A 27,207-nucleotide genomic window follows, 5' to 3' on the forward strand; every position below is an offset into this window, starting at 1 on the left:
GAAATGGGCAGGTAAGAACCATAGTCATGAAGTTGGGGAAATTTAAGCAGTAGTGGAATTATAAGACTTGATAACAATGAAGAACTCTCCCTGACAAGCTAACACTGAAGGCCATAAATTTGTCCATCTTTTACTTAAGTCTGTATTTAAAGAAAAACTTAGATATCCACGCAGACTCTCATTAATCTTTAATTCTGACAGAGAATACATCTTGGAAAGAGTACAGGACATGTGGATTTAATACTTTCAGAGCACAACTTTCTACAGTTCTAAAACTCCATTTGTGGACTCATAATTCCATTAATTGAATGGTTTAAGGATCACTGTCAATAAATATTTTTATCATGAATGAAAATTAAATATTTTTATTTTATTATGTTGTTTCTTTGCCTTTTGGCTTCAGAAACATATATGTCAACCCAGGCATAGAAGGGTAGAGAAGTTCACAGTACCTCTGTCAAGTACTCAGGGGAACCAGACACTGGGTAGGCTTTGGTAACAAATTTTGCTACAGATGGCATGTTGATAAAACCTTTCCAGATGAAGTTCAATCGAGCCAGGAAGGTAGACTCAACTTCAACAGTTCCAGGCATCTCTGGACTAAAAAATGACATTAAGAAGTTTTCAGCCTAAAGATCTGCTCGTGAATAAATGCATTTTCTATTTACTCATCAATCATTTCTATTTTAGCATGTCAAGAAAACCAAAATATGTAAAGGCTATGATTAAAGAGTTTATATTTTCACTTTAAGGTACTTATATTTACATAGCCATGTTTTTACAAAGTCTTTCTTCTAGGCTGTCTTGTGGACTAATATGGTCCAGAGAAATGCAAGCAATTTTTCTTTAATGACTTATCTCCTGCCTCTTGGAGCTAATGCAATTGAAGAGAGTTTTAAAGTCAAGTCCCCACACACTCAAATCTCTAAATTAACTTTTAGAGTCTTTTAAAAAATCTCAATTAGAGTACAGGAAGGTACAGTTACTGTCTCAAAAGAAAGGTTTCTTTCTTAAGACACATGGCACTTGTCTCAAGTTTTTGAAGACTTCCAGGTATAATATGGCAAAGAGCTATAAAGAACAGAAATTATAACTAACAGAAAATTACCGTGGAGCAGAAGACAACGTTGACTTCGGAGACTCTTGTTTCTCCTCTTCAAAGAATTCAGAGGCCAAAATAGTCGAGGTTGAAGACAAAGCATCTGCTATACTTTCTGCTTCATTGTCTGAATGTTTACGAGATACTCCAACAACAACTTTCACTTTTTTTGGAGAAAGGTCATCTACAGGCGGCGCCATTCGACCTGAAGTCAGAAAACACCAAAATATACCATTTTTGTAAACTGAAACTTCTGTAACTTCATCCACTTTCACTTCTAAAGTTATTCAGTTTCCCTGACTGCCCTGTTGCATAACCATACACTTCCTGGCGGCGTAATTTGTAACTATCATCTTTCTCACAATGGGTTCTAGAACACCTCCCTTATTGATGTGAAAAATTAAAAAAAGAGAATGTTAAACAACTCAGACAAGCTTTTGAAAAGGAAACATTACAACCAGAACCTAAAAATGGCTTCCTGGTTCCCTAGCAAACATTTTTTAAACTAAACTATACAGCACATTCCAACAGTCTTGAGAGGTAACATGAGGAACTAAGTAAAACAAATCTGTATCCCTACTTTGTGTTACATACAGCAGCAGTCCATGACATATGCATACTACAATGCTACTTAGTTACTAAGCATGAAAAACCACTAGTAAAGTTTAGAAAATGACACTGATTTTCTTTACAGAATCAAGAAGAAAACTCATTCAAACTTTCTGAAAATAGGTCAAGTCCAGTAGTATTTAACAAATACTTTGTGTGCTACCATTAAATTTATTGAAATATTACAATATTAAATATATTAATTATAAATATTATTTTAATCATCAAAATTAGTAGAAATTAATAGAATTAACAAAAAAAAAAATTAAGATTTTTCCCAGACAAAAAACCTAATGAGTATACTAAAAATACTAGTAAACCATGGATAGCTTTCTTCAGAGATAACAATGTCTAAAAACACCCTCCCCTTTAAGTCTTTACCATTGTACCAACTGTGAACACACAATTTTGAGAAGATATGTCATTTTTATTATAAGAAAGCTGCCTAGTCTCTAAAACAATGATGGAGGGCAGCATGTTAACTAACCTGAAAATTTTTTCAGCTTACTGAACAAAGTATGTATCAGTCCTTTAGCATACCACAGTAAAAAAAATAAAAATCGAGAGCTACATCTCTAGAGTTTTAAAAAACTCTCATCCTCCACCTTTACCAATAAACTGAATATAAACTTAAACTCTTGCTCAACACATTCCCATTTCTTATGCCCTAAATCCAGTCTCCAACACGTGTCAATATTACCTAACCTGAGTATCTCAAAGCCTCCCTTTAATTAAAAGCACCTTCATCTCCCTCTTGCACTAGCGTACAAACGCCTCCCACCTAGCCTCGCTCCTTCTTCTCTTGGCTTCTTTCACCATAATCTCTACTCAAAGTCAGAGAAATCTTCATAAAATTCCAATCTGATCATATCATTCCCCTGCTAAAAACCCTTCAATCACTACCCACTGCTCTTAGATAGAAGACTAAAATCTTTAATATGGCCTACCAAAGCAGGTTTTCAGCAATTTTTATCAAAATCTGTAAAGTAACATTTTATATCATGATCCATTACTTACATACACGCACACTCCACATACCCCTGTGTGTCTGTGCACATGTATGTGTATACATGTATGTATGCATGTGTGGGGTTTTTTGTTATACATAAATAACGGGAACTAAAGTCTCTCAAAATCATACTTATCTTTATCAGTGCAATTCACTGTGATATTTTCTATTCTCTGTTTTCGTTTGTTTTTGAAATGCTAGTGAACTACTTACTAAATTGATTTCACTACTACTACTAAGTCACAATCTGACTCACCACCAGTACCGGGAAAACAAAAACCTATTTAAATTACAATTTACAAGTATTCCCCTTTCAAAATGAAAGCAACATTTAGGAAGAAATACTTCAAATTACCTATGCAAATTTTGCAGTTAAGATCAAAAAGATGTTGTCTGTGTTGACTAGTGGTATCTTTAGACAAGGAGTCAATCTCTTCTTTCTGTTTGTCAGATCCTTCTGTCTTCTCCACTGTCTTATTAGCTGTAGGTTCCTAACAACAGTGAGAGTAAAAATAGGTTAACAGAAAAACTTTGGCCTCAATTATTTAAATCATCTGATATTTCATACTGATATTTTTCCAAAATGAAACTGCTCCATTCATAGGTTGTTTTTCACGATTTCTTTAAAAAATAAATGCTAGATATTAACTATGACATAAAACATAGCAAAAACTCAAACATTTCTCATTCTTCAAGGCCTCTAACAAGATCTCATATTATTTTCTCATTGATATTTGAAAGTAAGAAAAGCCACACCTGCTCTCAGACTAGAGTCTATCTAAGAAGCACCTACAGATTTCGAGGCCTATGATGCAGGTGGTCTGCACACTACGTACAGAGAAACAATGCTTTCAACATTCTCAAAACAACATTAAACCAATAATATAGACAACTCTAATAAATACACCGTTTAAAAAATTCTTTTTTCTACTTTAAGAACAAGAGAAGCAGTGGCTTCTCTTGTTGCGGAGCACGGGCTCTAGGCGCACGGGCTTCAGTAGTTGTGGCTTGCAGGTTACAGAGTGCAGGCTCAGTAGTTGTGGCGCACGGGCTAAGCTGCTCTGTGGCATGTGGGATCTTCCCGGACCAGGGCTCAAACCCGTGTCCCCTGCACTGGCAGGCAGATTCTTAACCATTGTACCACCAGGGAAGTCCGCCCCCCTTTATTTTTATATTTCAAGTGAATCATTTAATGTGAGTAAGGCTCAGTTTGATATTACTGTAAGTATTAACAGAAGAAAATGGTTAAGTAAAAACATGTTCCCTTCTGTCAAAAACGGGCAAATAAATCTTTCCTGAATCTTCGTGTTTCGAGCACTATACAACATGCTACCTCTATTGTCATCATTTACCTGAATCTCCATGGCTGCTTCCTGTTCTTTCATTGGAGCATCACTCTCAATTTCTATCTCACCTTTATGAGTTATCTTCGTGATTGGTCGTCGTTCCACTTCCCTCTGTTCTTTCTCAATCATCTCTATGGTCTAATAGGAAATATTTTAAAGAAAACTTCACAGTTAAAATCACAGATGACTTTTGACCTTTAGGTAGTCTCTCAAGCAACAAACATATACTGAGTACTTGCAAACGTCAGTTTCAAGTGCTGGGGTTTTAAGAATTAGACCGCATACGTCAGCCTGGAGAAGTTTACATGTACAGTAACTGGAGGCAGCTGAAGTGTAGTCTGATTTGCAAAGTGATGAGACATGATATTTACATTTAAAATCTGCTTTCTGATCTAGTGTTTCAGCAGGTGCCACAGAGAAATAACAATCGAGCTCCTCTTAGATCCCTAACTTGATGTTCTAGCACCTCCCACAGCAGCAGAAATTCAGTCAGACAACAGAAACGGGCCGGCCCCCATCAGAAGGCTCCTGACAGAGCATACTTTGTGACAGTGAACAAGCTCAGCAACAAAGCATAATAAATAAGCAAGAGCAGACAGAACTAGTAAAAGGTAGCTGAGAGTGGAATGGGTTAAGGAAGGTAAAGATGGATCCAGCCATTTGTCTTGTCACTGTTAAGTGCAAATCTTCCTTTAAAGAAAGAAATCAGATACACAGCCCAAAGAAAGAAACAGCTGGTCTCCCATGCAGATGACACCTGCAGCCACAGTTTCAAAGAAGAAGAAAGGCACGTGCACATTTGGGATACGAAGGGAAAAAAGAGATGGTGATACTATTTGCAAACTACGAGAAATTATACAAGGGGAAAGTAAAGAAATATGTGACTGAGTGTAATGTATCAAATTAAGGCCTCTTGCACATCAAACTAAATTTGGCAGAAGGTCAACATGGAGGCTTAATGCTTAAGACCAGGTAAATAGTGTAGAGTTAATATATAAGGAACCACTATTTTCTAGAATAAAGGGCTAATACTCTAAGGCCATTGTAATAAAAACAGTGGATAATGTGGCTATCTTGCGGTCACAATAATTTGAAGTCATATATTCACCTCACCTTCAAAGATATTTCAAGTTCACAAACTCCCAATGAAAACTCTCAGCATTGGTAACTTTCAGAATTTTTTAGTTTTAAAAATGCAACACAGGAGACAGCTTCAAGATGGTGGAGGAGTAAGACGCGGAGATCACCTTCCTCCCCACAAGTACATCAGAAATACATCTACATGTGGAACAACCCCTACAGAACACCTACTGAACGCTGGCACAAGAACTCAGACCTCCCAAAAGGCAAGAAACTCCCCACGTACCGGGGTAGGGCAAAAGAAAAAAGAAAAAACAGAGACAAAAGAATAGGGACGGGACCTGCACCAGTGGGAGGGAGCTGTGAAGGAGGAAAGGTGTCCACACACTAGGAGCCCCTTCGCGGGCGGAGACTGCGGGTGGCGGAGGGGGGAGCTTCGGAGCCACGGAGGAGAGCACAGCCACAGGGGTGCGGAGGGCAAAGCGGAGAGACTCCCGCACGGAGGATCGGCGCCGACCAGCACTCACCAGCCCGAGAGGCTTGTCTGCTCACCTGCCGGGGCGGACGGGGCTGGGAGCTGAGGCTCGGGCGTTGGAGGTCAGATCCCAGCGAGAGGACTGGGGTTGGCTGTGTGAACACAGCCTGAAGGGGTTAGTGCGCCACGGCTAGCCGGGAGGGAGTCCAGGAAGAAGTATGGACATGCCTAAGAGGCAAGAGACCATTGTTTCGGGGTGCACGAGGAGAGGGGATACAGAGCGCCGCCTAAACGAGCTCCAGAGACGGGCGCAAGCTGCGGCTATCGGCACGGACCCCAGAGACGGGCATGGGATACTAAGGCTGCTGCTGCCGCCACCAAGAAGCCTGTGTGCGAGCACAGGTCACTCTCCACACTGCCCCTCCCGGGAGCTGGTGCAGCTCGCCACGGCCAGGCTCCCGTGATCCAGGAACAGCTTCCCCGGGAGAACGCACGGCGCGCCTCAGGCTGCTGCAACGTCACGACGCCTCTGCCGCCGCAGGCTCGCCCCGCATCCATACCCCTCCCTCCCCACGGCCTGAGTGAGCCAGAGCCCCCAAAGCAGCTGCTTCTTTAACCCCGTCCTGTCTGGGCAGGGAACAGACGCCCTCAGGCGATCTACATGAAGAGGCCGGTCCAAATCCAAAGCTGAACCCTGGGAGCTGTGCGAACAAAGAAGAGAAAGGGAAATCTCTCCCAGTAGCCTCAGGAGCAGCGGATTAAATCTCCACAGTCAACCTGATGTACCTGCATCTGTGGAATACCTGAATACACAATGAATCATCTCAAAATTGAGGAGGTGGACTATGGGAGCAACTGTAGACTTGGGGTTGGCTTTCTGCTTCTAATTTGTTACTGGTTTTATGTTTACCTTAATTTACTATTTAGAGCTTATTATCATTGGTAGATTTGTTTATTGATTTGGTTGCTCTCTTCCTTTCTTTTTTTTTTATATATATATTTTTCTCTTTTCCCCTTTGTGTCTATGTGTATACTTCTTTGTGTGATTTTGTCTGTATACCTTCGCTTTTACCATTTGTCCTAGGGTTCTGTCTGTCCTTTTTTTTTTTAATATAGTTTTTAATGCTTGTTATCATTGATGGATTTGTTTTATCGTTTGGTTGCTCTCTTCTTTCTCTTTCTTTTTTTATTACTTTATTATTTTTTTATCTTTAATAATGTATTTTTTATTTTAATAACTTTATTTTATTTTTCTTTGTTTCTTTCTTTCTTTTTCTCCCTTTTCTTCTGAGCTATGTGGCTGACAGGGTCTTGGTGCTCCAGCTGGGTGTCAGGCCTGTGCCGCGGAGGTGGGAGAGCCAAGTTCGGGACTTTGGTCCACCAGAGACCTCCCAGCCCCAGGTAATATCAAACAGCGAAAGCTCTCCCAGAGATCTCCATCTCAACGCTAAGACCCAGCTGCACTCAATGACCAGCAAGGTACAGTGCTGGACACCCTACGCCAAACAACTAGCAAGACAGGAACACAACCCCATCCACTAGCAGAGAGGCTGCCAAACATCATATGAAGTTCACAGACACCGCAAAACACACCACTGGACGCGGTCCTGCCCACCAGAAAGACAAGATCCAGCCTCACCCACCAGAACATAGGCATCGATTCCCTCCACCAGGAAGCCTACACAAGCCACAGAACCAACCTTAACCACTGTGGACAGACACCAAAAAAAACGGGAACTACAAACCTGCAGTCTGCAAAAAGGAGACCCCAAACACAGTAAGTTAAGCAAAATGAGAAGACAGAGAAACACACAGCAGATGAAGGAGCAAGGTGAATACTGACCAGACATAACAAATGAAGAGGAAATAGGCAGTCTACCTGAAAAAGAATTCAGAGTACTGACAGTAAAGATGATCCAAAAACTTGGAAACAGAATGGAGAAAACACAAGAAATGTTTAACAAGGACCTAGAAGAACTAAAGTGTAAACAAACAATGATGAACACCACAATAAATGAAATAAAAAATCCTCTACAAGGAATCGATAGCAGAATAACTGAGGCAGAACAGATAAGTGACCTGAAAGATAGAATAGTGGAAATAACTACTACAGAGCAGAGTAAAGAAAAAAGAATGAAAAGAATTGAGGACACTCTCAGAGACCTCTGGGAAAACATTAAACGCACCAACCTTCGACTTATAGGGGTTCCAGAAGAAGAAGAAAAAAAAACAGGGACTGAGGAAATATCTGAAGAGATTATAGTTGAAAACTTCCCTAATATGGGAAAGAAAATAATCAAGACCACAAATCACAGAGAGTCCCATACAGGATAAATCCAAGAAGAAACACGCCAAGACATATATTAATCAAACTATCAAAAATTAAATATAAAGAAAAAATATTAAGAGAAGCAGAGGAAAAGCAACAAATAACATACAAGAGAATACCCATAAGGTTAACAGTTGATCTTTCAGCAGAAACTCTGCAAGCCAGAAAAGAGTGGCAAGAAATATTTAAAGTGATGAAAGAGAAAAACCCACAACCAAGATTACTCTACTCAGCAAGGATCTCATTCAGATTCAATGGAGAAATTAAAACTTTTACAGACAAGCAAAAGCTAAGAGAATTCAGCACCACCAAACCAGCTTTATAATAAATGCTAAAGGAACTTCTCAAGGCAGAAAACACAAGAGAAGGAAAACACCTTACAATAACAAACCCAAAACTATTAAGAAAATGGTTAATAGGAACACACATGTCAATAACTACCTTAAATGTAAATGGATTAAATGCTCCAACTAAAAGACATACGCTGCCTGAATGGATACAAAAATGAGACCTGTATATATGCTGTCTACAAGAGACTCACTTCAGACCTAGGGACACATATAGACTGAAAGTGAGGGGATGGAAAAAGCTATTCCATGCAAATGGAAATCAAAAGAAAGCTGCAGTAGCAATTCTCATATCACACAAAATAAACTTTAAAATAAAGACTATTACAAGAGACAAAGAAGGACACTACATAATGATCAAGGGATCAATCCACAAGAAGATATAACAATTGTCCACATTTACGCACCCAACATAGGAACACATCAATACATAAGGCAAACGCTAACAACCATAAAATGGGAAACTGACAGTAACACAATAATAGTAGGGGACTTTAACACCCCACTTTCACCAATGGACAGATCATCCAAAATGAAAATAAATAAGGAAACACAAGCTTTAAATGATACATTAAACAAGATGGACTTAATTGATATTTGTAGGACATTCCATCCAAAAACACAGAATACACTTTCTTCTCAAGTGATTATGGAACATTCTTCAGGATAGATCATATCTTGGTTCACAAATCGAGCAATGGTAAATTTAAGAAAATTGAAATTGTATCAGGTATACATTCTGACCACAACGCTATAAGACTAGATATCAATTACAGGAAAAAAAACCTGTGAAAAATAGAAACACATGGAGGCTAAACAATACACTACTTAATAACCAAGATATCACTTAAGAACTCAGAGGAAATCAAAAAATACCTAGAAACAAATGACAATGAAAACACGATAACCCAAAACCTATGTGATGCAGCAAAAGCAGTTCTAAGAGGGAAGTTTATAGCAATACAATCCTACCTCAAGAAACAAGAAACATCTCAAATAAAGAACCTAACCTTACACCTAAAGCAATCAGAGAAATACGACCAAAAAAACCCCAAAGTTGGCAGAAGGAAAGAAATCATAAAGATCAGATCAGATATAAATGAACAAGAAATGAAGGAAACAATGACAAAGATCAATAAAACTAAAAGCTGATTCTTTGAGAAGATAAACAAAGCTGATAAACCACTAGCCAGACTCGTCAAGAAAAAAACGGAGAAGACTCACATCAACAGCATTAGAAATGAAAAAGAAGTAACAACTGACACTGCAGAAATACAAAGGATCATGAGAGATTACTACAAGCAACTATATGCCAATAAAATGGATAACCTGGAAGAAATGGACCAATTCTTAGAAAAGCACAACCGTCCAAGACTGAACCAGGAAGAAATAGAAAATATAAACAGACCAATCACAAGCACTGAAATTGGAACTGTGATTAAATATCTTCCAACAAACAAAGGCCCAGGACCAGATGGATTCACAGGCAAATTCTATCAAACATTTAGAGAAGAGCTACCACCTATCCTTCTCAAACTCTTCCAAAATATTGCAGAAGGAGGAACACTCCCAAACTCATTCTACGAGGCCACCATCACCCTGATATCAAAACCAGACAAAGATGTCACAAAAAAAGGAAACTACAGACCAATATCACTGATGAACATAGATGCAAAAATCCTCAACAAAACACTAGCAAACACAATCCAGCAGCACATTAAAAGGATCATACACCATGATCAAGTGGGGTATATCCCAGGAATGCAAGGATTCTACAATATATGCAAATCAATCAATGTGACACACCATATTAACAAATTGAAGGAGAAAAACCATATGATCATCTCAATAGATGCAGAGAAAGCTTTCAACAAAATTCAACACCCATTTATGATAAAAGCCCTGCAGAAAGTAGGCATAGAGGGAACTTCCCTCAACATAATAAAGGCCATATATGACAAACCCACAGCCAACATTGTCCTCGATGGTGAAAAACTGAAACCATTTCCACTAAGATCAGGAACAAGACAAGGTTGCCCACTCTCACCACTATTATTCAACATAGTTTTGGAAGTGTTAGCCACAGCAATCAGAGAAGAAAAGGAAATAAAAGGAATCCAAATCAGAAAAGAAGAAGTAAAACTGTCACTGTTTGCAGATGACATGATACTATACATAGAGAATCGTAAAGATGCTACCAGAAAACTACTAGAGCTAATCAATGAATTTGGTAAAGTAGCAGGATACAAAATTAATGCACAGAAATCTCTTGCATTCCTATACACTAATGATGAAAAATCTGAAAGAGAAATTAAGGAAACACTCCCATTTACCACTGCAACAAAAGGAATAGAATACCTAGGAATAAACCTACCTAAGGAGACAAAAGACCTGTATGCAGAAAACTATAAGGCAATGATGAAAGAAATTAAAGATGATACAAATAGATGGAGAGCTATACCATGTTCTTGGATTGGAAGAATCCACATTGTGAAAATGACTCTACTACCCAAAGCAATCTACAGATTCAATGCAATCCCTATCAAATTAACAATGGCATTTTTCACAGAACTAGAATAAAAAATTTCACAGTTTGTATGTAAACATAAAAGACCCCGAATAGCCAAAGCAATCTGATAAAGAAAAACGGAGCTGGAGGAATCAGACTCCCTGACTTCAGACTATACTAAAAAGGCACAGTAATCAAGACAGTATGGTACTGGAACAAAAACAGAAATATAGATCAATGGAAAAGGATAGAAAGCCCAGAGATAAACCCACGCACATATGGTCACCTTATCTTTGATAAAGGAGGCAAGAATATACATTGGATTGGGGAGAAGATGGCGGAAGAGTAAGACGCGGAGATCACCTTCCTTCCCACAGATACAGTAGAAATACATCTACACGTGGAACTGCTCCTACAGAACACCCACTGAACGCTGGCAGAAAACGTCCGACCTCCCAAAAGGCAAGAAACTCCCCCCGTACTTGGGTAGGGCAAAAGAAAAAAGAAATAACAGCGACAAAAGAATAGGGACGGCACCTGCACCAGTGGGAGGGAGCTGTGAAGGAGGAAAGATTTCCACGCACTGGGAAGGACCTTCGCGAGCAGAGACTGCGGGTGGCAGAGGGGGGAAGCTTCGGAGCCATGGAGGACAGCGCAGCCACAGGGGTGCGGAGGGCAAAGTGGAGAGATTCCCGCACGGAGGCTCGGCGCCGAGCAGCACTCACCAGCCCGAGAGGCTCGTCTGCTCATCCGCCGGGGCGGGCGGGGCTGGGAGCTAAGGCTCGGGCTTCGGTCGGATCGCAGGGAGAGGGCTGGGGTTGGCGGCGTGAACACAGCCTGAAGGGGTTAGTGCACCACAGCTAGCCGGGAGGGAGTCCGGGAAAAGGTCTGCAGCTGCCGAAGAGGCAAGAGACTTTTTCTTCCCTCTTTGTTTCCTGGTGCGCAAGGAGAGGGGATTCAGAGCACCGCCTAAACAAACTCCAGAAACAGGCGCGAGCCACGGCCATCAGCGCGGACCCCACAGCAACAGGGGCGCAGAGGAAAAAGCGGAGAGACTCCCGCACAGAGGATCGGTGCCGAGCAGCGCTCACCAGCCTGAGAGGCTTGTCTGCTCAGCCGCCGGGGCGGGCGGGGCTGGGAGCTGAGGCTCGGGCTTCGGTTGGATCGCAGGGAGAGGACTGGGGCTGGCAGCGTGAACACAGCCTGAAGGGGTTGGCGCACCACAGCTGGCTGGGAGGGAGACCGGGAAAAGGTCTGCAGCTGCCGAAGAGGCAAGAGACTTTTTCTTGCTTCTTTGTTTCGCGGCGCGCAAGGAGAGGGGATTCAGAGCGCCACCTAAACGAACTCCAGAGACGGGCGCGAGCCGCGGCTATCAGCGCGGACCCCAGACGCGGGCGTGAGACGCTGGGGCTGCTGCTGCCGCCTCCAAAAAGCCTGTGTGTGAGCACAGGTCACTCTCCACACCTCCCCTCCCGGGAGCCTGTGCAGCCCGCCACTGCCAGGGTCCCGGGATCCGGGGACAACATCCCCGGGAGAACGCACGGCGCGCCTCAGGCTGGTGCAATGTCACGCCGGCCTCTGACGCCGCAGGCTCGCCCCGCCTCCTCTGTACCCCTCCCTCCCCCCCGGCCTGAGTGAGCCAGAGCCCCCGAAGCAGCTGCTCCTTTAACCCCGTCCTGTCTGGGCGGGGAACAGACGCCCTCAGGTGACCTACACGCAGAGGCGGGTCCAAATCCAAAGCTGAACCCGAGGAGCTGTGCGAACAGAGAAGAGAAGGGGAAATCTCTCCCAGTAGCCTCAGAAGCAGTGGATTAAAACTCCACAAACAACTTGATGGGCCTGTATCTGTTGAATACCTGAACAGACAACGAATCATCCCAAATTCAGGAGGTGGACTTTGGGAGCAGGATATATTAATTTTTCCCCATTTCCTTTTTTTTGTGAGTGTATATGTATATGCTTCTGGGTGAGATTTTGTCTGTATAGCTTTGCTTTATAATAGCTTTATATTACTTCACTATATTATAGCCTCTTTCTTTCTTTCTTTCTATTTTTTCTCCCTTTTACTCTGAGCTGTGTGGACAAAAGGCTCTTGGTGCTCCAGCCAGGCATCAGGGCCGTACCTCTGAGGTGGGAGAGCCAACTTCAGGACACTGGTCCACAAGAGACCTCCCAGCTCCACGTAATACCAAACGGCAAAAATCTCTCAGAGATCTCCATCTCAACATCAAGACCCAGCATCACTCAATGACCAGCAAGCTACAGTGCTGAACACCCTATGCCAAACAACTAGCAAGACAGGAACACAGCCCCATCCATTAGCAGAGAGGCTGCCTAAAATCATAATAAGGCCACAGACACCCCATAATACACCACCAGACGTGGACGTGCCCACCAGAAAGACAAGATCCAGCCTCATCCACCAGAACTCAGGCACTAGTTCCCTCCACCAGGAAGTCTTCACAACCCACTGAACCAACCTTAGCCACTGGGGACAGATACCAAAAACAACGGGAACTATGAACCTGCAGCCAGTGAAAAGGAGACCCCAAACACAGTAAGATAAGCAAAATGAGATGACAGAAAAACACACAGCAGATGAAGGAACAGGGTCAAAACACACCAGACTTAACAAATGAAGAGGAAATACGTAGTCTACCTGAAAAAGAATTCAGAATAATGATAGTAAGGATGATCCAAAATCTGGGAAATAGAATAGACAAAATGCAAGAAACATTTAACAAGGACGTAGAAGAACTAAAGAGGAACCAAGAAACGATGAAAAACACAATAATTGAAATTAAAAATACTCTAGATGGGATCAATAGCAGAATAACTGAGGCAGAAGAAAGGATAAGTGACCTGGAAGATAAAATGGTGGAAATAACTACTGCAGAGCAGGATAAAGAAAAAAGAATGAAAAGAACTGAGGACAGTCTCAGAGACCTCTGGGACAACATTAAACGCACCAACATTCGAATTATAGGGGTCCCAGAAGAAGAAGAGAAAAAGAAAGGGACTGAGAAAACATTTGAAGAGATTATAGTTGAAAACTTCCCTAATATGGGAAAGGAAATAGTTAACCAAGTCCTGGAAGCACAGAGAGTCCCATACAGGATAAACCCAAGGAGAAACACGCCAAGACACATATTAATCAAACTGTCAAAAATTAAATATAAGGAAAACATATTAAAAGCAGCAAGGGAAAAACAACAAATAACACACAAGGGAATCCCCATTAGGTTAACATCTGATTTTTCAGCAGAAACTCTGCAAGCCAGAAGGGAGTGGCAGGATATACTTAAAGTGATGAAGGAGAAAAACCTACAACCAAGATTACTCTACCCAGCAAGGATCTCATTCAGATTTGATGGAGAAATTAAAACCTTTACAGACAAGCAAAAGCTGAGAGAGTTCAGCACCACCAAACCAGCTTTACAACAAATGCTAAAGGAACTTCTCTAGGCAAGAAACACAAGAGAAGGAAAACACCTACAATAACAAACCCAAAACATTTAAGAAAATGGGAATAGGAACATACATATCGATAATTACCTTGAATGTAAATGGATTAAATGCTCCCACCAAAAGACACAGGCTGGCTGAATGGATACAAAAACAAGACCCATATATATGCTGTCTACAAGAGACCCACTTCAGACCTAGAGACAAATACAGACTGAAAGTGAGGGGATGGAAAAAGATATTCCATGCAAATGGAAATCAAAAGAAAGCTGGAGTAGCAATTCTCATATCAGACAAAATAGACTTTAAAATAAAGACTATTACAAGAGACAAAGAAGGACACTATATAATGATCAAGGGATCGATCCAAGAGGAAGGTATTACAATTGTAAATATTTATGCACCCAACATAGGAGCACCTCAATACATAAGGCAAACACTAACAGCCATAAAAGGGGAAACTGACAGCAACACAATCATAGTAGGGGACTTTAACACCCCACTTTCACCAATGGACAGATCATCCAAAATGAAAATAAATAAGGAAACACAAGCTTTAAATGATACATTAAACAAGATGGACTTAATTGATATTTATAGGACATTCCACCCAAAAACAACAGAATACACATTTTTCTCAAGTGCTCATGGAACATTCTCCAGGATAGATCATATCTTGGGTCACAAATCAAGCCTTGGTAAATTTAAGAAAATTGAAATCGTACCAAGTATCTTTTCCGACCACAACACTATGAGACTAGATATCAATTACAGGAAAAGATCTGTAAAAAATACAAACACATGGAGGCTACACAATACACTACTTAATAACGAAGTGATCACTGAAGAAATCAAAGGGGAAATCAAAAAATACCTAGAAACAAATGACAATGGAGATACGACGACCCAAAACCTATGGGACGCAGCAAAAGCAGTGCTAAGAGGGAAGTTTATAGCAATACAAGCCTACCTCAAGAAACAGGAAACATCTCGAATAAACAACCTAACCTTGCACCTAAAGCAATTAGAGAAAGAAGAACAAAAAAACCCCAAAGCCAGCAGAAGGAAAGAAATTATAAAGATCAGGTCAGAAATAAATGAAAAAGAAAGGAAGGAAACAAGAGCAAAAATCAATGAAACTAAAAGCTGGTTCTTTGAGAAGATAAACAAAATTGATAAACCATTAGCCAGACTCATCAAGAGAAAAAGGGAGAAGACTCAAATCAATAGAATTAGAAATGAAAAAGGAGAAGTAACCACTGACACTGCAGAAATACAAACGATCATGAGAGATTACTACAAGCAACTCTATGCCAATAAAATGGACAACCTGGAAGAAATGGACAGATTCTTAGAAATGCACAAACTGCCGAGACTGAACCAGGAAGAAATAGAAAATATGAACAGACCAATCACAAGCACTGAAATTGGAACTGTGATTAAAAACCTTCCAACAAACAAAAGCCCAGGACCAGATGGCTTCACAGGCGAATTCTATCAAACATTTAGAGAAGAGCTAACACCTATCCTTCTCAAACTCTTCCAAAATATTGCAGAAGGAGGAACACTCCCAAACTCATTCTACGAGGCCACCATCACCCTGATACCAAAACCAGACAAAGATGTCACAAAGAAAGAAAACTACAGGCCAATATCACTGATGAACATAGATGCAAAAATCCTCAACAAAATACTAGCAAACAGAATCCAACAGCACATTAAAAGGATCATACACCATGATCAAGTGGGGTATATCCCAGGAATGCAAGGATTCTTCAACATACGCAAATCAATCAATGTGATACACCATATTAACAAATTGAAGGAGAAAAACCATATGATCATCTCAATAGATGCAGAGAAAGCTTTCGACAAAATTCAACACCCATTTATGATAAAAGCCCTGCAGAAAGTAGGCATAGAGGGAAATTTCCTCAACATAATAAAGGCCATATATGACAAACCCACAGCCAACATTGTCCTCAATGGTGAAAAACTGAAACCATTTCCACTAAGATCGGGAACAAGACAAGGTTGCCCACTCTCACCACTATTATTCAACATAGTTTTGGAAGTGTTAGCCACAGCAATCAGAGAAGAAAAAGAAATAAAAGGAATCCAAATCGGAAAAGAAGAAGTAAAGCTGTCACTATTTGCAGATGACATGATACTATACATAGAGAATCCTAAAGATGCTACCAGAAAACTCCTAGAGCTAATCAATGAATTTGGTAAAGTAGCAGGATACACAATTAATGCACAGAAATCTCTTGCATTTCTATACACTAATGACGAAAAATCTGAAAGTGAAATTAAGAAAACACTCCCGTTTACCATTGCAACAAAAAGAATAAAATATCTAGGAATAAACCTACCTAAGGAGACAAAAGACCTGTATACAGAAAATTATAAGACATTGATAAAAGAAATTAAAGATGATACAACTAGATGGAGAGATATACCATGTTCCTGGATTGGAAGAATCAACATTGTGAAAATGACTCTACTACCCGAAGCAATCTATAGATTCAATGCAATCCCTATCAAACTACCACTGGCATTTTTCACAGAACTAGAACAAAAAATTTCACAACTTGTATGGAAACACAAAAGACCCAGAATAGCCAAAGCAATCTTGAGAACAAAAAATGGAGCTGGGGGAATCAGGCTCCCTGACTTCAGACTATATTACAAAGCTTCAGTAATCAAGACAGTTTGGTACTGGCACAAAAACAGAAATATAGATCAATGGAACAGGATAGAAAGCCCAGAGATAAACCCACACACATATGGTCACCTTATCTTTGATAAAGGAGGCAAGCATATACAGTGGAGAAAAGACAGCCTCTTCAATAAGTGGTGCTGGGAAAATTGGACAGATACATGTAAAAGTATGAAATTAGAACACTCCCTGACACCATGCACAAAAATAAACTCAAAATGGATTAAAGACCTAAGTGTAAGGGCAGACACTATCAAACTCTTAGAGGAAAACATAGGCAGAACACTCTATGACATACATCACAGCAAGATTCTTTTTGACCCAGCTCCCAGAGAAATGGAAATAAGAACACAAATAAACAAATGGGACCTAATGAAACTTAAAAGCTTTTGCACAGCAAAGGAAACCATAAACAAGACCAAAAGACAACCATCAGAATGGGAGAAAATATTTGCAAATGAAGCAACTGACAAAGGATTAATCTCCAAGATTTACAAGCAGCTCAATAACAAAAAAACGAACAACCCAATCCAAAAATGGGCAGAAGATCTAAATAGACATTTATCCAAAGAAGATATACTGATGGCCTACCGACACATGAAAGAATGCTCAACATCATTAATCATTAGAGAAATGCAAATCAAAACTACAATGAGATATCATCTCACACCGGTCAGAATGGCCATCATCAAAAAATCTAGAAACAATAAATGCTGGAGAGGGTGTGGAGGAAAGTGAACACTCTTGCACTGTTGGTGGGAATGTAAATTGATACAGCCACTATGGAGAACAGTATGGAGGTTCCTTAAAAAACTACAAATAGAACTACCATATGACCCAGCAATCCCACTACTGGGCATATACCCTGAGAAAACCATAGGTCAAAAAGAGTCATGTACCAAAATGTTCATTGCAGCTCTATTTACAATAGCCAGGACATGGAAGCAACCTAAATGTCCATCGACAGATGAATGGATAAAGAAGATGTGGCACATGTATACAATGGAATATTACTCAGCCATAAAAAGAAATGAAATGGAGGTATTTGTAATGAGGTGGATGGAGTTAGAGTCTGTCATACAGAGTGAAGTAAGTCAGAAAGAGAAAAACAAATACAGTATGCTAACGCATATATACGGAATCTAAGGAAAAAAAAAAAAAAAAAAGGCCATGAAGAACCTAGTGGCAAGACGGGAATAAAGACACAGACCTACCAGAGAATGGACTTGAGGATATGGGGAGGGGGTGGGGTGAGATGTGACAGGGTAAGAGAGTGTCATGGACATATATACACTACCAAATGTAAAATAGATAGCTAGTGGGAAGCAGCCGCATAGCACAGGGAGATCAACTTGGTGCTTTGTGACCACCTAGAGGGGTGGGATGGGGAGGGTGGGAGGGAGGGAGATGCAAGAGGGAAGAGAAATGGGAACATATTGTATATGTATAACTGATTCACTTTGTTATAAAGCAGAAGCTAACACACCATTGTAAGGCAATTATACTTCAATAAAGATGTTTAAAAAAAAAAAAAAAAGAATATACAGTGGAGAAAAGACAGCCTCTTCAATAAGTGGTGCTGGGAAAACCAGACAGCTGTATGTAAAAGAGTAAAATTAGAACACTTCCTAATACCATACACAAAAATAAACTCAAAATGGATTAAAGACCTAAATGTAAGGCCAGACACTATTAAACTCTTAGAGGAAAACACTGGCAGAACACTCTTTGACATACATCACAGCAAAATCCTTTGTGACCCACCTCCTAGAGAAATGGAAATAAAAACAAAAATAAACAAATGGGACCTCATGAAACTTAAAAGCTTTTGCACAGCAAAGGAAACCATGAACAAGATGAAAAGACAACCCTCAGAATGGGAGAAAGTATTTGCAAACGAAGCAACTGACAAAGAATTAATCTCCAAAATATACAAGCAGCTCATGCAGGTCGATATCAAAAAAATAAACAAACCAATCCAAAAATGGGCAGAAGACCTAAATAGACATTTCTCCAAAGAAGACATATAGAATGCCAACAAGCACATGAAAGAATGCTCAACATCACTAATCATTAGAGAAACTGAAATCAAAACTACAATGAGATATCATCTCACACCGGTCAGAATGGCCATCAACCAAAAATCTACAAACAATAAGTGCTGGAGAGGGTGTGGAGAAAAGGGAACCCTCTTGCACTGCTGGTGGGAATGTAAATTGATACAGCCACTATGGAGAACAGTATGGAAGTTCCTCAAAAACCTAAAAATAGAACTACCATACGACCCAGCAATCCCACTACTGGGCATATACCCTGAGAAAACCATAATTCAAAAAGAGTCATGTACCACAATGTTCATTGCAGCTCTATTTACAATAGCCAGGACATGGAAGCAACCTAAGTGTCCATCGACAGATGAATGGATAAAGAAGATGTGGCACATGTATACAATGGAATATTACTCAGCCATAAAAAGGAACGAAATGGAGGTATGTGTAATGAGGTGGATGGAGTTAGAGTCTGTCATACAGAGTGAAGTAAGTCAGAAAGAGAAAAACAAATACCGTATGCTAACACATATATATGGAATCTAAAAAAAAAAAAATGGTTCTGAAGAACCTAGGGGCAGGACGGGAATAAAGACGCAGATGTAGAGAATGGACTTGAGGATATGGGGAAGTGGAAGGGTAAGCTGGGACGAAGTGAGAGAGTGGCATGGACATATATACACTACCAAATGTAAAACAGATAGCTAGTGGGAAGCAGCCGCATAGCACAGGGAGATCAGCTCGGTGGTCTGTGACCACCTAGATGGGTCGGATAGGGAGGGTGGGAGGGAGACGCAAGAGGGAGGAGATATAGGGATGTATGTATATGTATAGCAGACTCACTCTGTTATACAGCAGAAACTTAACTCACCATTGTAAAGCAATTATACTCCAATAAAGATGTTAAAAAAAATGCAATACAGTGCACGTACTACATATGTTATATAACACACCAGTTAGGTCTGGGACAGCACTACTTAACTATACACAAGGTATTTCTGTGAATATAAACATTCATACATGATACTTCAGGGTCACATTTTATCAATAAACTGTTAACGAAAAATAAAGCCCTTATTCTTGAAAACTTTTGGCATTTGAAAATGAATATTAAAGGACTATAAACCTATAAAATTTTCATTCTGACTTAACCTGGCTCCACAAATTACCAATATTCATAAAACCTTCAAACTATGCTTTTGAAACATGCAAATGTAAGAAAAGATACACCTATTTTCCCATCCTTCTGATTTACAAAATATAAGGTAATTATGTAAGTTGATAATTGGAGGAAATGAGAAAAAAGCAGAAGAGATCAGGAAAAATCAACAACAAAAAATTTAAGAATAGGCTAATGGAGGATCAGTAACAAAAAAACACAGAACTAAAAGTCTGCTGCTGTGCACTCTGAGGTGAATTACTACCTCTGTGTATATTGTTTTTCTCTATGGCTGAAAAAATATGTTTTGATATAGACAAACACATATTCATAGATATTTTGATAGAGACAAACACATATTTATAGATAATCTTACATGTCTATTTTCTCTTCGTCTCCAAGCAGCTAACTCTTTAGAAGCTAGTTCTTCTGGACTCATTCTTATAAGGTGATCAGGGGTTACTTCTCCTTTTAGCACTTTTTTAAATAATATCTGGAGGTATTTAAAAATGGGAAGGAAAGGAGAGAAAAACATTTTTAAAAGAACGAAGAGCTGCTGTATAGAAACTTGTAATAAACGAAGATGAAATTTTGAAACCTAATTTACAAATGTTTAATGATTCACGTATTACCTCCTACAAAGAGAATAAATGACAGCCTTGTGTTCTGGAAAGTTAGCATCTAAGGTAGCTAAATACACATTTTGTATAAAAACCAAGACATAATGGAGAAGCATGTATGGTGAAGTCATTACAACACCTTTGCAAAGTTGTATTAAGTCTTCCCAGGGACACACACTGTCACAATAGCCAACCCATGACTGTATAGCAGATACTGCATAAAAGAACTTCACTGAATGTGATGTCTTTCATATTTTTAAGATTTCATATGTTTAAATCCTAACAGGCTTAGAGGGGACTCCAGAGCAAAGAACCAACTGTAAGAAAAAACCTGAAGGAAATAAATATTTACTTGAAGAAAAGCTTTCAGATTATGTAATTTAAAAAGTATCTGATCCCCTGCACCATGATGGCAGATTGTACAATGTAGATTTTTCTTACGTAGCTGTTAGCATACTTCAAGAAAATACCTCATATCACACACTATGGCAAATACCATTACACAAACTGACAAACTGATATCACTCATGTGAAAACGTTGTAAAACTTAAACAAATGTGTAAGGAGTTTGCATCTACACCCACGGCTTTCAGATTTCCTCTAAGTCCCAGGAAGAGATTAAGGATTCAATTAGAGTTTACTCCACTGCTAAAAGATTCTTAGAACTAGTCATATTTAAATTAATAACAATATTTTAAAACAGCTTTCATTTTTACCAAAATGTAAATTATTTTCTTAAGCAGTGTATCTCTATTTTCAAATTTACATCAGAAGTATTAAATACATAGTGTTACAAATTTTGGTTTAACAGTGTTTTTGAAGAATACATATGAATGATTTTTTTAATAAACTGGATTAAACAAGGGACATAAAGGAAAGAAAGCTCACATCAATCGAGTTAAGATAGATTTAGTATTTTATATTTTAATAGACATTGCATAACACTAGTCACCACTGTGCAGAATTCATAACTCAGTTCAGTAGCAAAAGACTTTACTAAAACTACTGGTCTCACTTCAAGAAATAAATTATAGATCTATTGTATGAAAATCATAAATCCCTATGTATTAATTAGGAAAGTTGGAAGCATAAAGATCCAGACATGAACAAAACATACTTACATTGTTTTTAGGATCTTTCAGATTGAACATCAAACTTCTATATTTGTTCTTATATTTAGCATCTGTGTCCCGAAAGAAAGAGAAAAGCTCTTTTTCAATTTTTGTGGCAACTTTTGCTGCCTTTTCCTCTGGTACCTTCAAATTTGAGTCTGTAAGTCTTAAAATTAGAATAATTCAATTATTTTCCAAATACATGAAGCGTATATTATTCAATCTTCTACAATAGCAACACGTGTTACCTTTTCATAAGAATATCTTTGAGAGAATGCCGGACGCTCTGTCGGATCTGGTCTGTGGAAGGCTTGGAGGCAAGAGCTGCCGGAGGATGTGCACCAGGAGGGCCCTTTTCAGTTTTCTTCTTCTTTGTCTCTTGCTTCTCATGAGCACCTAATTTAAATAAATATCAAAACTCACTAAATTGCTTTTAAAAAGATATTTTCCTTTTTAATGCATAATATAAGTTGACTGACTAAAAATCACTACTTTAAAATCATAAGATCAGACTCCATATTCCACACTGAAATATTCCTGACATTGAAATTCTAATCTATGTATGATGACAGATGATAACTTAACTTATTGTGGTGGGTCACTGTGCAATATATACATATATCAAATCATTACACTGTACCACTGAAACTATATATGTCAATTATACCTCAATAAGAAAAAAAAGTTCTAAATGAATTTTAATTAGAAATTAAGTGAGTAAAAAGTGGCCCTAATGCTATAAAATGTATATACCCCTTTCCCATATTAGATAATGGTTTTTAGAGCTACTTTTCATATATATATATATATATATATATATATATATATATATATATATATACACACCTGTAAAAAACTATTTAGAAAAATTGATCTGAACTTATTAGGTGTGCAGATAATGTAATGTCCTTACTAATACCACAAAATTGATGTATCTCCTCTGGTTTTAAAACAATTGTGTTAATCTGAATGTTAAGCTTTTCAAATGATTTTTCATTCCATCATTACTAATTTATGCACATCTTCAGAATCTCAATGTCCTACAAACTCCTCATTCCAACAATTCTTAAATCGATCATTTTTTTTACCATTCATGTCCTCACTTTCCCACACAGCCAACTTTGGCCAGGGAGCCCAACACCTACCATTCCATTGCAGCCTGAACATCTTAATTCTCTCTCCTTTAAACATCTGCATTGGCGAAAGCCACAACCTGGTGAAAGCTAACTTTTACCCTTCACCCAAATAGCCTACAAACAGCTGAAGGTAACTGGAGAGAGTAAGCACTGGTGCTGACAGATCTCACTTTAAGTTTACAACCACAAATCTCAAGTAGAGAGCTCAATCTGCCACCCTAATCCTATTAAACTGTCCTGGTAAATTTGCTCTCCCACTTTCCAAAAATGTATTTTATGCTTTTTCTCCTTTCTTCTCAAACCAATAATACCTCCAACTTCGACCTCATTTGATTTTCTCACTTCATATTTCACTGAGGAAGCAAAAGCAGTGTCAGCTATTTTCCCATCACCAAACCTACTAACGTACCTCATGTGTCCCCGCTCCTTCCACATGCAGCTTTCCCTACTGTTACAATGCATCAGCCGTCCTTTCCTATGACCAACCCCTCCAGGAGAATCCTATTTCCCTCTGATCTCTTCATGGATTTTGAACCTCAACTATCACCTCTCTCTCTCTCCCACATCATCAAATTCTCTCGCTACTGGATCATTCCCATTAGTCTTACAAACATGCTATAATATCTCCTTAAAAAGAAATCCTTACCTCATATCCACCTCTAGCCACTACACCATTTCTGTTCCCTTTAACAGCAAAATTCCTTGAAAGAGTTATTCATAATCACTATCTCCAGTTCCTCACCCTCCATCCTTCCATACGCCACTGTAATTGGCTTTTGTCCCCACTGCGCCACCAAAACAGCTGTCTAGACAGCATTTGACACAACTGATCATAACCTCCTTCTTGGAACTTCACCTGGCTTCCAGGCCACCATGGTCTCTTAGTTCTCTTACCTCAAAGGCCATCTCTTAGTCTCCTTTGCTGGATCCTCTCTTCCTCCCAAGTTCTAAATGCTGATGCACCCCAAGGCCTCTGCTTCTGCCCCTTCATCGTCAAACTCTCTCTGTAGCTCTTTATATCTAAGTGCATGATTTAAAATAACACCTATGCACTGATAAACCCCAAATTTATATACCATTGCCCAAAGTCCAGACTCATCAGCCAAAAATTTACTCAAAACATCTCCACTTGGATCTCTAATACCCATCTCAAAGTTAAAATACCCATATTTTTCAATTTTCCTCCCCAATCTCTTTCTCATCTCTGCAAATAGCACCAACACTGATCTAATCATCTGCTAAGACTCTTCTTTCCTTCACCTACCTACACCTAATCCATCAGCAAGTTCTGATGGATTAAGTCTACTATAAAATATATCTGAATCTGACCACTTCCCTCACTGTACCTCTGTTCCAAGCTACCACTCTTTCTTTCCTAGGATACAGCTAAAGACTCCTAACCAGTCTACTCTCCTCCTCTCCTATCCTCCTACAGTCCAGTCTCCACAGAAAACCACAGCGAGCCATCACTCTCTTGTACAAATTCCTCTAAAGGTTCCCCATTATATTGAGAACAACAACAACAAAAAACTCCTGTCATGGCCTCAAAGTTCCTACATAATTTTGTCTAAACTCACCTTCCGCCACCATTCTATCCCTTGTGTATTACATTCTAATCATTGCACAGTGATTTTCTTGCCCCTCAAATGCAGAGACTATCTCCACCTCAAAGCCTTCAGCTTGGCTGTGCCCTCTATAGATTCCTTCCTCCCAAACAACTCTGCATCCCTTTAGATTCCACAGCACATTACCGCCTCCATTCTCTCTGAAACAAACTCCCCCCACTCTCCTTGACCTTGACTCTCTATCCCATTACTCAACTTTTTCTTTATAGTGCCTAAAATTCTCTAAAAATAGCACACCATTTTATCTGTCTACCCATTATCTGTCATTTCCCATTGGTATTTAAGTGCCATGAGGGCAGGGGCCTTATCTTACTAAGTTCATTAGTACTTCCCCAGAATTTGGACCAATAATTCTTATTTCAAGTAGGGTCAATCACCTAAACTATTTTTCTTGCCTTTAAAATGTAAAAGTTTTTAAATTTCCCTAAATATACTAACTGAAAGTGTATGAAATAAAATATAAATACATTAGTATATAATAATTTCTAGTATTCTTACTACCTGGTTTTGAAGCTTTTTCTCCTGTGCAAATAACAGTTGTAGACTCTTTTGTTATTTTTTCACTTTTTTCTTCTGAGGATCTCCGAGGTAAAACTGGTTGTCCCATCTTTCGAAGAGGAGCTAGCTGCCATTTTTTAATTTCACTATCCCTACAGTCTGATGAGTTTTTGCCTTCACCAGACTCCTAGGAAAAATAGTATTTAATTCATTAGAATGAAAACTACTAAACTATCTTTAAATACAAAGCAAGCCTCCTGAGCATGTGGATGAAAAAAATTAAACCTAATTAGTATGACAACCTATTAAGATATCAAACATATTCCACTCTTTAGCCCAATAACTGTTTTTTGAAGATACATAAAACTCAATTAACTGCAAAAAGGACCTTCACCGTTTCATCCAAAATCCATTTGTTAAGCACCTATTTTCGGCAGAACACATAATAGTCTGTAAAGGGGAACTAAAAAACATTGAGAAATAATGGCATTAGAAAGAAAATTAGGTATAAGATAGTAAGAGTTCTCTTCATCGGCTGCAGATATGAAAAAAAGGGGGGGGGAATTGTGGAGAAATCAATTATCTGCATTTTTTACTACTTTCTAGAACAAATGAAGTCACATTTACCTATAAATGTATCAAATTCTCAGTGTACCTACTGGCAATTTTAACTCCTATAAGGTAGAACCATCAGGACACCTACTATTTTTGTCCTAATTATAACCCACAAAGAACTACAAATGAAACCAGAATTCTGAAACCCTTGGGAGTTAATCAATCACATCATACCAGACTTCCCTGGTGGGGAAGTGGTTAAAAATCCGCCTGCCAATATGCAGGGGACACGGGTTTGAGCTCTGGTCCGGGAAGATCCCACATGCCGCGGAGCAACTAAGCCCGTGTGCCACAACTACTGAAGCCCATGAGCCTAGAGCCCGTGCTCCACAAGAGAAGCCACTGCAATGAGAAGCCCACGCACCACAATGAAGAGTACCCCCCGCTCGCCCCAACTAGAGAAAAGCCCGCGCACAGCAACGAAGACCCAACACAGTCAAAAAATAAATAAATAAAATTTATAAAAAAAAAAAAAAATCACATCATACCAGTGAGAAGAATACTTGTGTACAGAAATATAATCATAGTTTTTAAGAAGATAGAGTATATACAAAAAATCGATTTTCTCTAGACTGAGAATCCTATAATTTTTTATTTACTTGTTTATTTTCTACCTCTCTAACTAGACTTACTTGAGAGCAGGAACGTTTGTCAATCAGTCATACATACTCAAATCTGGTACCATGCTTGGCACACAATAAGAACTCAATAAATGGTTCAACATAAAATCTAGGGATAAGAAGTGATATTTAAAAAGCAGATTCCATCAACTAAAAGCAGACTAGTCAAATAAGATTCAACAGTTCAGTATCAAAAAGAAAAGAAAAGCAGTAATCACTTGGCTCATGTATTTATTTACAATATCAGACTAACCTCGGTTCCTTTTCTGATACAGAGACTGGATAGAGGGGTTTCTCAAAACATTCACAATGTTAATGTTTTATAACGTCTTTTTAGACAAGATGGCGATAACTCAACTGAATGACAAAACAATGAGCTCTATTTCTGAATGGCCAAGAAACTGTACCCAAGAAATGATGATTAGAAGTTAACAGAGCCTTTCCAAAGGCTTGCTATAAACTGTTTTCAATGGCACGCTCAGTTCTATACTATCAGGTACTTTGGTGCTAATCAAATCAACAGAAAACGTAATAGTAAATACCAGAAGGACATAATCTGATTCTCAGAAAGTCTTGGCAGACAGAAAACGTTGGATGCCACAAGGATTTGGCAAACTGGAACTTAATCCGGATTTGTCACGTAAGGAGTGTCCCAAGAACTGAGTTTGTAAATAATGGAGACGGTTTTAGAGAAAACATGCTTATGTCCTTCAATCTGAATGGTCGAATTAAAATATTTCCAAGGTTCCTAATTTATGTTCGTTGTGTTTTGGAATATTATACT

At 39.1% G+C, this 27,207-nt stretch overlaps 1 protein-coding gene across 9 annotated transcripts in view; it reads right to left on the minus strand.

Annotated features, from left to right (window-relative positions):
- PHF3 (PHD finger protein 3) overlaps nucleotides 1–27,207 on the minus strand; it is a 107,285-nt gene that overhangs the window by 8,413 nt on the left and 71,665 nt on the right. For all 9 annotated transcript variants that reach the window (XM_057527728.1, XM_057527733.1, XM_057527731.1 and 6 more), the window contains 8 exons: nucleotides 25,192–25,375; nucleotides 22,178–22,325; nucleotides 21,939–22,095; nucleotides 20,574–20,690; nucleotides 4,070–4,201; nucleotides 3,073–3,208; nucleotides 1,109–1,304; nucleotides 453–600 (listed from right to left, as the gene is read on the minus strand). In XM_057527728.1, the coding sequence (XP_057383711.1) occupies nucleotides 453–600; nucleotides 1,109–1,304; nucleotides 3,073–3,208; nucleotides 4,070–4,201; nucleotides 20,574–20,690; nucleotides 21,939–22,095; nucleotides 22,178–22,325; nucleotides 25,192–25,375 (1,218 nt within the window). The remainder of the gene's footprint in view (nucleotides 1–452; nucleotides 601–1,108; nucleotides 1,305–3,072; nucleotides 3,209–4,069; nucleotides 4,202–20,573; nucleotides 20,691–21,938; nucleotides 22,096–22,177; nucleotides 22,326–25,191; nucleotides 25,376–27,207) is intronic.

The sequence above is a fragment of the Balaenoptera acutorostrata genome, chromosome 14, assembly GCF_949987535.1.
Source record: "Balaenoptera acutorostrata chromosome 14, mBalAcu1.1, whole genome shotgun sequence".
Taxonomy (NCBI): Eukaryota; Metazoa; Chordata; class Mammalia; order Artiodactyla; family Balaenopteridae; genus Balaenoptera; species Balaenoptera acutorostrata.